The sequence below is a fragment of the Chrysemys picta genome, chromosome 25 (genome assembly GCF_011386835.1).
Source record: "Chrysemys picta bellii isolate R12L10 chromosome 25, ASM1138683v2, whole genome shotgun sequence".
Lineage (NCBI taxonomy): Eukaryota > Metazoa > Chordata > Testudines > Emydidae > Chrysemys > Chrysemys picta.
The window spans coordinates 15,594,598-15,604,606 of record NC_088815.1 but is presented as its reverse complement, the minus strand read 5'-3'; the positions used below and the strand labels follow the sequence as shown (position 1 = coordinate 15,604,606).

General features: G+C 62.2%; 1 protein-coding gene across 1 annotated transcript; it reads right to left on the bottom strand.

The window, feature by feature from the left end:
* Positions 1-991: 991 nt before the first annotated feature.
* Positions 992-6,423, bottom strand: LOC101940220 (leucine-rich repeat-containing protein 25). The gene is made up of 3 exons (XM_005279077.4): positions 6,291-6,423; positions 3,838-4,605; positions 992-1,870 (listed from the first exon to the last, which is right to left on the bottom strand). The coding sequence occupies exons 2-3, from the start codon at positions 4,599-4,601 to the stop codon at positions 1,723-1,725; spliced, it is 912 nt and encodes a 303-aa protein (XP_005279134.3). The 5' UTR covers positions 4,602-4,605; positions 6,291-6,423; the 3' UTR covers positions 992-1,722.
* Between the last annotated feature and the right edge of the window lie 3,586 nt (positions 6,424-10,009).

Below are 10,009 nucleotides of genomic sequence, written 5' to 3'. Positions count from 1 at the left end.
TGCAGGGCCTCGTCCCCCCGCCCCCGGCTTGGCCAGGCGTGCTGCAGCTCTAACATGTGAGCTGTGGCTTGCAGCTTCTCTCCAGGCCAGGAAGCGTCTGACCTCAGCCCCTCACAGAAGAGACCTGCGAAGGGACGGGAGCGGCTCAGGCGTGCGGGACGGGGGAGGGGGGGAGCAGAAAGAGGCTTTGCCTTTAAAAATAACCCCGCTGTCAATCCCATAATAGCTGCTCAGAGCGAGGTGTGGGTAGAGCCCGTGGGGGCGGGACAGCGTGTGATGGACTCAGCTCGCCGGGCCTGCAGCTGGGTCACCCTGCACCCAAACAATCCGCAGCTGCAGAGGCAGGGGGGCTTCTGGGCAGGCTCAGGAGTGCTGAGCCCCCCCCCCTGCCCCCCGGCCCCCATGACCAGTAGCCTCCACCCCCAGACCCTACTCTGGTGCAGTTGGTCTCTGGCTCCCCTTGGCGGCTGTGTGTGGAAGTGCGGGGCCACAGGTAACATCAGTGTCTTCCACCCACGTGGGGCAAAGGGACAGAAGAGGCCGGGCACAGCGCGGTGCGGCCAGGCAGGAGCAAGGGTGGTGGGGGTGTCCCCAGCTCCCCACCATGCATTTCCCCCTCCCTAGCACCGGGGATCTGCTCCCCTGCGCTGAGCAAGTCTCGCCGCCTGCCCTAAGTTCAACCCTCTTCCACAGGACCAAGGACCCTGCACGGAGCCGGGCGCCGCGGCGGAGCCAAGCCGAGTCCTCGCTAGGTGCGCCAGAGGGGGGCTGCCCCTCATGCTGACCATAGCAATGGGGCAGGGCGCTGGGCCCTAAGGTGAATGAACGGAGCCCTGCTGCCCAGCACTTGCATGGGTGAATGAATGGAGCCTTGCAGGTCCTGCCCCGGGGTTTGGGGGAGGGGAGGCCCCCTGTGGCCGGCTGGAGGGCAGCGTGGCTACTGACCCTGCGAGCTCGAGCAGGGGGCGGGTGGGCGCTGCGGCACGCTGGCTCCTGGCTACAATCTCTTTATTGAGCTTGGTGCAGACAGCAAAGGCACCCGGGGCAGGCAGGTCCCCCACCCCAGGAATCCCCACGACACACCATGGCCTGGCTGCCTTGAGCCCTGCTCGGGCGCATCTCCCTCGATTCCTGGAGCCCCAGCGCTCCGGGTCCCTCCTTTCCAGTGAGGCCCCACTTCCTCTGGGAATCGGCTCTGTCCTGCCCGTGCCCTTCCTGTGTCCCTCGAGGGGTCCGCTGGGCTGCTCCGTGGGGTGGCCGTGTGCCGTCTCCCCCCCGCAGTTCCCAGGTGCAGAGGAAACCACGTGGTGTTTGGGTCCCAGCCGCGGCTCAGCCAGCCTGGCGCAGAACCAGGCACGTTGGCAGGAGAAGCGGGATCTATTTCTGGAGGAATCTGCAGCCTGATGCAGGGGTAGGATCCCCTCCCCCGCCCCGTGGGGGGGCTCTCCCTCTCAATAGGGAAAGGGAAATTCCAGCCCCCCCAGGGGAAACCTGAGCTGTCTGCATTCCAGTGGGGCTGGACTGGGGCTGGCTGCAGGGTAATACCCGGGGGGGGGGGGAGAGAAGCAATTGCCAAGTGATTTTGCTTTAATTGGGATCCCCAGCAGTCCCCTCCCCGGGGCGTGACACATGGTCACAGCTCCTGAACGAGACTGTGGCCCCCCCGCGGCCCGAGCCCGCTCCCCAGAGACGGCCGGGGCTGGGTGTCTCCGGGCGGAGGGCTCATTTGTCCGGGACGATGTACACCTCCTCGGCGTCACTGGGGTCGGGGAAACTGCTGCTGTACAGCTGCTGGGTGTTGGCATAAACGGGCTGGTCTCCGCAGGCGTCGCTCTCCATGTAACACTCCTCGGCCACCGGCTGCTGGACTCTGCGACAGACAGCGGAGAGGGCCCTGGGTTACCCTCTGGGCGTGGGCTAGGGCCTCTGCCACCCGCTCCTGTGCTTAGCGCCTGGGGACAGCCGGTGCCAGCCCCAAAGGCTCTATCCCCTGGGCTGGCCCTGGCTGGCTGGTCAGCCTGGGGTGGCTCCATCGACGGGGGTTAAGTGGAGAGAACTGGGCCGAGACGCGTTTACACGGCAGTGTCTGAGTGGCGCGCGGTCTGCCAATGCCCCGGCGAGGGGGAGCTGGGGTGACCTGCCCTAGGGCCTGCGGGGGGCCTTGGCAGAGCCCAAGTCTCCTGGCTAGCGCCCGACCCTCTGGACCGGCCTTCCGCTCCATGTCAACGCTGCCCCAGGGTGCATGGGTGAGAGCGGCTTGGGCCCCAGCTCCTGGAGACATGGCAGTCCCGGGGCCGCGGCTCCTAGCACAGGGGAATGTCACCCCCGTGTCTGGAGTCTGGTCACAAGCTTCTGGTCTTTTTATCCAGGAAACTGACTTTGTCGCAAGAATTTCTCTGTGGCAAATTCAGACAGCAGCTGTGGGGGCAGGGGTAGGTTTGTGGGATGTGGTATGGAGTGACATGTGACTGACTGGGGGGACAGAGCGCCGTGGCAGGGCCTGGGGGGGAGGGGGAGAGCGCCATGGCAGGGCGAGGGGGGGACATGGAGCGCCGTGGCAGGGCCTGGGGGGCAGGGACTGAGTCACCCATCATGCCCCGAGGGTGACAAACAAGGTGTTGTTCTCAAATCACCTCCCCAAACTTCCCATATTTGTTAATTTCGTCGGATGCTGTTTCACCATCCCAGGTTTCAGCAAAGCAGCGGGGTTAACCCCTCCCCTTCCAGTCAGGCCGAATCCCCTGGCTCTGCAGATTTGCCAAGGCAAGGTTGCCCCATGGGCGGGGGAGGGAATTAGCCAGGATGTTGCTTAAAACCCTCCTCTGCTCTTGGATGAGGCCAGAACCCAGCCCAGGCGCATCAGGGCGGCTCACCCGGCTCTCGAGGGCTGGCCTGTTTCACCGGATGCTGGGTGGTGGCTCCTTGGCTTCCCAGAGGGTTTAAAGGATTAAGAGCCACCCAGAGGAGGCTCTGTTTCTAAGGGGCTCGGACTGAGCCCACCAGCCAGATGTGGCTCTTGTCTTAAATAACCCAAACTCAGAGAGGAAGGCAGGTGGCTACCACTTCGATCGATTTATCTATCCCCATTCCCCTCCTTTATCTATCTATCCACATCCACCCCCTCGATCTATCCCCATCCATCCCCTCGATCGATCTATCTATCTATCTATCTATCCCCATCCATCCCCATCCATCCCCTCGATCTATCTATCCCCATCCACCCCCTCTATCTATCTATCCCCATACACCTCCTCTATCTATCCCCATCCACCCCCTCTATCTATCTATCCCCATACACCTCCTCTATCTATCCCCATCCACCCCCTCTATCTATCTATCCCCATACACCTCCTCTATCTATCCCCATCCATCCCCTCTATCTACCTATCTACCTATCCCCATACACCCCCTCGATCTATCTATCCATCCCCATCCATCCCCTCGATCTATCCATCCCCACCCATCCCCTCTATCGATCTATCTATCTTCCCCATCCATCCCCTCGATCGATCTACCTATCTATCCCCATACACCCCCTCGATCTATCCCCATCCATCCCCTTGATCTATCTATCCCCATCCATCCCATCTATCTATCTATCTATCTATCTATCTATCTATCTATCTATCCCCATACATCCCCTCTATCGATATATCTATCCCCATCCATCCCCATCCATCCCCTCGATCTATCTATCTATCCCCATCCACCCCCTCGATCAATCTATCATTGCCCCCTCCCCATGGATGCAGCCTCCCAGGTTGCCTGCTCTGAGGGAAGGGGACCTGGTGCCCCAGGGATGCTGCCTTGGGGGGTTCACGCTGAGTCGGTGCTCACCTGTACTGTGGTCCCTTTCTCTCCAGACACTCGTATTGCCCTACTGGCTGGGAGTGGCCAATGAAGACATTTTCATAGTCGCTGGCCTGGCCGGGGCCCGTCTCTGCGTTGCGGCTGATGTAGCGCGGCTGGCCGTGGGTGATGGATGTGGTGGATTCCCGCTTGCTGTGGATGACAGAGGCCTGTCTCCTCTTCCTGAGCAGGAACAAGCCCACGCCCAGGCCCCCCACCAGCAGCAGCACGGCCAGCACTGAGCTGGTGATGGCCACGCAGAGCGGCGTGCAAAGAGGCTGGCACTTCTGCGTGTTGAACTCGGTGACGTTGAAGATTCCCTCCTCTGAGCGGCAATGGCAGGTGCTGTTGGAGCTACTGCAGTAGTTGACCACGCTCCCCACAACGTCGCACTTGCAGTCCACGACCAGGCTCTGCAGGTTGGTGGCGTTCTTGAAGAACTCCATGGGCAGCTCCGACAGCTCGTTGTGGTGCAGGTAGAGCCGCTCGAGAGCGCGTGCCTGGGAGAGGAAATCCCGGGGAAGGCTCTGCAGGTAGTTACAGGACAGATCCAGCATCTCAACCGACCCCCCCACCTGGGCAGAGCCATTGATTTTCTTGATGGCAAGGTTGCTGAGGTTCAGTGAAGTCTTGCTACTGAATTCCGACCACTCCTGGTCCACGCTGAAGCTTGAATTTGGAGATTTCAAGTAACACGCCCAGCTGGACGGCACGCTGTGCAGGAGGAGCAGGGCTGCCAGGAGTGCCAGCATCTTCCTAGCCGGGAAGCAAGACACAAGCAGGCTGTAAATGGGGGGTGTTGCAGCAGGACAGAGATGGGGGGAGGAGAACACTCCTTCAGTCCTAACTGCTCCATGCCCCAGGCAAGCCTGCTCCAGCCAGGCTCCCCCACCGGCGAGAGGACGCTGCAGCAACTCCTGGTGCATTGTGCCCCAGGCCCAGGCAGCGCTAGCCCCAGCAGAGCCCCTCGCGTGCGTGCCTGCCCATTATGCAAAGGAGGTGGTGGAAGGGAACGGGAGGGGTGGGGGAGAAGCGGGGACTGCTCCCCAGTATCGCTCTGCGTGCCCCAGGAGCCCTGGCTCCCCTCCCCCCAGGCATGGGCTGTGGTCGCACTGATATACTTGGAGTGAAAAGAACAGGAGGACTTGTGGCACCGTAGAGACTAACAAATTGATTTCAGCATAAGCGGTCGTGGGCTACAGCCCACTTCTTCGGACGCGTAGAGTGGAACACGCAGACAGAAGATATTTATCCATCCAGAGAACATGAAAAGGTGGAAGTTCGCAGACCAACTGTAAGAGGCCACTCAATTGAGATGAGCTATCAGCAGCAGAAAACAAAAATTGATTGGCCTCTTACAGTTGGTCTGCGAACTTCCACCTTTTCATGTTCTCTGGATGGATAAATATCTTCTGTCTGCGTGTTCCACTCTACGCGTCCGAAGAAGTGGGCTGTAGCCCACGACCGCTTATGCTGAAATCAATTTGTTAGTCTCTACGGTGCCACAAGTCCTCCTGTTCTTTTTGCGGATCCAGACTAACGCGGCTGCTCCTCTGATCCTTGGAGTGGGCGCCCGGGTGCAAAGGGGACCTGGGGAAGTAGCTACTCTGCAGTCACAAGCCAGTGGCTCTGTGGGGAGAGGAGGGAGGTGGGGCGGAGAGCGGAGCTGAAGTAGGACGGGGCAAATGGAGCTAGAGACAGCAGAAATGCTCCGTGCTCCGGCCTGAGCACGGGGAGCTTTGGTGGGGCTGGGGGCGGGCTGCGCTCTGGCCTGAGCACGGGGAGCTTTGGGGGGGGGGGGGCTGCGCTCTGGCCTGAGCACGGGGAGCCTTGGGGGGGGGCTGCACTCCGGCTTGGCCTCGGCCCCATCCCCGTTTTCTCTAGCAGATGATCATTCTGGGATGAGGGGCAGCTGTTTTGCGGGGCTGGGGGTTGAGTGCCAACCCTTTTAGCTCAGCGGGACTCTCTGCAGGCTGCCAGCCCTGGGGTGCTTGGAGGAGGGGCCCGTGCCCGCAGGGTTACTGCTGTCCCTGGAGGGAGGGATGCCAGGCCACGAGCCAGGGCGATGGAGTTGGGGCGGACGGACCCCAGGGAGTAGAGGCATCGTGGGCGATTCGTGGGCGGTCTCCTAGGCGTTCACCGCTCCGGCCATTTGCAGGGAAGGTCCCAGCCACGACGCTGCCTCTGCCCTTCAGCACCACGGGCAGGCGCCCCCCCCCCCCATGCCAGCCTCTTGCACCTTGTCTGCTCAGAGCGGCTCAGGGGTGAGGATAGGGCTGCCTGGCCATGCCCTGCTGAGACAGCTGCTGGCTGGTGGCTAACGGGCACTCCACTCCCCTGAGTGAGCCCGGGCACCCCGCGCTGCTCGGTGGCACAGGGCGAGAGGCACCTGCCCGCTGGCCCTGTCCCCATCCTGCCCCATGGAGCCCCCTGCCCTGTACCTGAGCTGTCGCCTGCCTCCTGCCCTCGGCTGCGTCTGCTCCTCTGCTGTGCGACTCGACTCGGCGTCTGGACAGAAGAGGAACCAGCAGTTCCTCTCTTGCTGGCCAGAGGCTGTCACAGCGCGGGGGAGGGGAGCTCGGTGGTGTAGATAGAGAGCCAGGACGGGGCTTGGGGAGCAGGAGGGGAGCCCTGCCCGCACCGGCCATCCCGGGCTGTGTGCTAGCTCTGGGCTCCTCCCTTCTCTGCCACTTTCCCTTTGCTTTCGTTTTTCAGTCTGGCATCCCCCCGCGCTGGGCGCTGCCGAGCGAGGGGCGTCTGCCAGGCCCAGGTCAGAGCAAGGCCGTGCCGTCCTGGCCCATCGGAGCCTGGCAGCAGGGCCAGGACAGTGGAGATTGGAGCGGCCCCATGAGGGAGGCTAACTGGAGAGTGCCTGGCGGAGTGGGGGTGCTGGGGGGCTCCCAGCTCTGGGGTGAGGCCCCGTTGGGTAACATCACAGACCCTGCAGAACAACGAGGGAGTGAGACGGGGGGGGCAAGGCTGGGCCTTTCAGCACCGCTGGGGGGTTGCCCCAGCACTAGCCTCGGTGTGAAGGGCCTGCACAGAGGGGGAGAGTGCCCGAGCGTGGGCACTGCTGCCGTCCGCTGCCCACAGGGAAGGGGGCAGGGGGCCCAGGCTTGCAGGGCAGGGCCCTGCCCCACCAGTTCTTGATGCCCCCAGACGGAGCATGGCGCTGACTCGGCATCCCGGGCACAGGAAGGAAGTGTGGGTTCCTCTGCTCAGATGTCACAAGGAGGCAAATGAAAACTGTGAAACCCGCCCCACCCCCACGCAGGAGAAAATGCTGAGCGAAGGGCAGCTGCATGCCGAGGTCAGCGAGCTGGGGCTGGTGGGGGGCTTGGGGCAAAGGGCTCAGGAACCTTGTGGACCCCCCCCACCACTGACCCATAGCCTCCCTTAGCTCTAGGGTGACCAGATGTCCTGATTGTATAGGGACAGTCCCAATTTTGGGGTCTTTTTCTTATATAGGCTCCTATTACCCTCCCACCCCCTGTCCCGATTTTTCAGCCCTGCTGTCTGGTCGCCCTACTTAGCTCTCAAGGTTCTGCATGTCAGTGTCCAGTGCTCTTGGGGCCCCTACCCGGAAGCCCCCTGGGCCAATGCACCCCCCCGCCCTGCCTTCTGGCCACAGACACGCTGCCTTTGGCCCTCCCCTGCCCATGTCACTGCAGACCCCCTGACCCCCTCTCCCTGGGCGCTGTCTGCCATGCCGGGCCCTGGAGAGCAGCCTCCCTTGGGCTGTTGGAGGGGGACAGCTCCCTCCCCTAGCAGCCCCCACCGTGGGCACCACACCCCTGACCCCTCCCGACCAAGGGCCCGGACTCCTCTGCCCCTGCAGGGCCACTGCACGATGCTCCCGAGCGGGCGTTGGGTGTTCCCCGAGCACCCAGCCCAGCCTGCCAGCGCATCGCAGCCTGCCGGCCTGGGCGGCCTGGCAGGGGCCGGAAGGTGCATTTCGCAGATCTCAGCCCTGCAGCTCCGGCCTGGCTCTCCCCCTTCTCATGCCTGGCCAAGTACCTAGCCAAGAGCCTGAATCCAGCTAGCCCAGGTGTGACGAACTGGGCCTGTTCTCACTGTGGTCTGTGAATGCTGACAGGGGAGTGTGCTGGGATAGTCTGCATTGGAGGATGGGATCGGCCCGGGGGCGCATTCCTGGGAGTGTAACATGAGAACCCAGGAAGGGGTTGAAGGCCAGGTGACTCCTGAGCCCGGGAAACTGGACAAAGGCTGTGGGAGGGGTCGCTGAAGGCAGAGTGCTGGAAGCGAGCTGGAGAGATGGCTGGGAGACAGAGATGGCTCTGACACCCCCCGAAGGGGGGCGGGCTGGAATGCCCTGGGACCCCAAGCTGGACTTAACTGGGGGGGTCCTGTTGTCTGTGCCTGCAAGACCTGTCTTGGACTGTATTCCTGTCATCCAAATAAACCTTCTGCTTTACTGGCTGGCTGAGAGTCATGGTGAATCGCAGGAAGCCGGGGGTGCAGGGCCCTGAGTCCCCCAATACTCCGTGACAACTGGTGGCAGCGGTGGGATCTACTGCACCCCGTGGACGGCGCTTCCTGCAGTAAGTGACTGGGGAGCAGTAAAACGAAGGGGGATTGACGGGGACCAGGCGTGCTGAAGAGTGAGAGAGAGACGGTTATTACCCCTGGGAGTGTGTGACCAGCGAGAAGGACTTTTGCAGTAACAGGGTCCCCCGGGGGGATCGCAGCGAGTGGTCCCAGGGGCGGAGGAGTCTGCAGCTCGACCCGGGCTGAGAGGCGGTGACCTCGAGAAGGGCTGGCACACTAGGGGGCCCCCTGGGAACTGTGGGGAGCTGTGAGCACACAGGCCGGTGAGTGGCCAGCAGGAAGATGTATGCCAAGCGGCTTAAGAGCGACCTGGTGGAGCTGTGCAAGCAGAGGCGGCTGCGCGTTGGGAGGCTCACCAAAGAACAGCTCATTGCCCAGCTGGAGGCGGAAGATCGCGCGAATGAACTGATCCCTGTGTCTCAGGGAAGCAGCCTGGCAAATGCAGCGCAGGCATCAGTGTCTGTCCCAGCTGGGAGTGGTCAGCCGGCTGCTGAGGGCTTCCCGAGACCCCTCCTTCCTATGCCTAGGGGAAGGGTGGGGAGGAGCCCAGCAAATACCGAAGGCGCCGTGACCCCCCCGGCCAGCAGGGGGTCCCCCCGGCGAAGCCCGCCGGCCAGCAGAGGATCCTCCCGGCGACGTTCGGCATCCGTGGAGCGGAATTGGCTGGAATGGGAGAAAGAGCTAAAACTGAGAGAGCTGGAGGATCGTGAACGACAGAGACAGCATGAACGGGAGGAGAAAGAGAGACAGCATCAGCGTGAACGGGAGGAGAAAGAGAGACAGCATCAGCGTGAAGAGAGACAGAGACAGCATGAACGGGAGGAGAATGAGACACAGCATCAGCGTGAACGGGAGGAGAATGAGAGACAGCGTCAGCATGAACTGGAACTGGCGAGATTGAAGGGCAGCGAACCCCCGGCTGCGGTGAGTGAGGGGGGACCCAGGACTGCACGGGGCTTTGATAAGTGCATCATGGCCCCATACAAGGAGGGGGAGGACATGGATGACTTCCTGGAGGCCTTTGAGACGGCCTGCGAGCTGCACCGGGTGGACCCCGCGGACAGACTCCGGGTCCTTACCCCCTTACTGGACCCCAAATCCGTGGCATTGTACCGCCAACTGGGAGAGGCAGAGAAAGGGGACTACGAACTATTCAAAAAGGCCCTGCTACGAGAGTTTGGGCTGACTCCTGAGATGTACCGGGAAAGGTTCCGGAGTCAAGATAAAACCCCTGAGATCTCCTATTTGCAACTAGCCGTCCGCATGGAAAGATACGCCAGCAAGTGGGCTGGTGGGGCCCAGACGAAGGAGGACCTGATTAAACTGCTGGTACTGGAGCAACTGTATGGGCGGTGCCCATCCGACCTGAGGCTGTGGTTGGTGGACAGAAAGCCAGAGAACCCACGACACGCCGGGCAGCTGGCTGATGAGTTTGTAAAGAGCCGGTCAGGGGGTGGCAGGGAGGAGCCCCAAAGGAACAGGCCCGCCGCGATGCAGAGAGAGAGTCACCCTGGGACCTCCCAAAGGGGGAATATGGGGAATCCCCTCCCACGGGGAAGGCCCAGCATCAGGGACAACCGACCGGCTCGAG

Excerpts from the sequence above, each read along its gene's own strand:
- LOC101940220 (XM_005279077.4), bottom strand. The coding sequence starts at position 4,601 with ATGCTGGCACTCCTGGCAGCCCTGCTCCTCCTGCACAGCGTGCCGTCC. Across the intron at positions 1,871-3,837 it reads AGAAAGGGACCACAGTACAG|AGTCCAGCAGCCGGTGGCCG; the intron begins GTGAGCACCGAC and ends TGTCTGTCGCAG.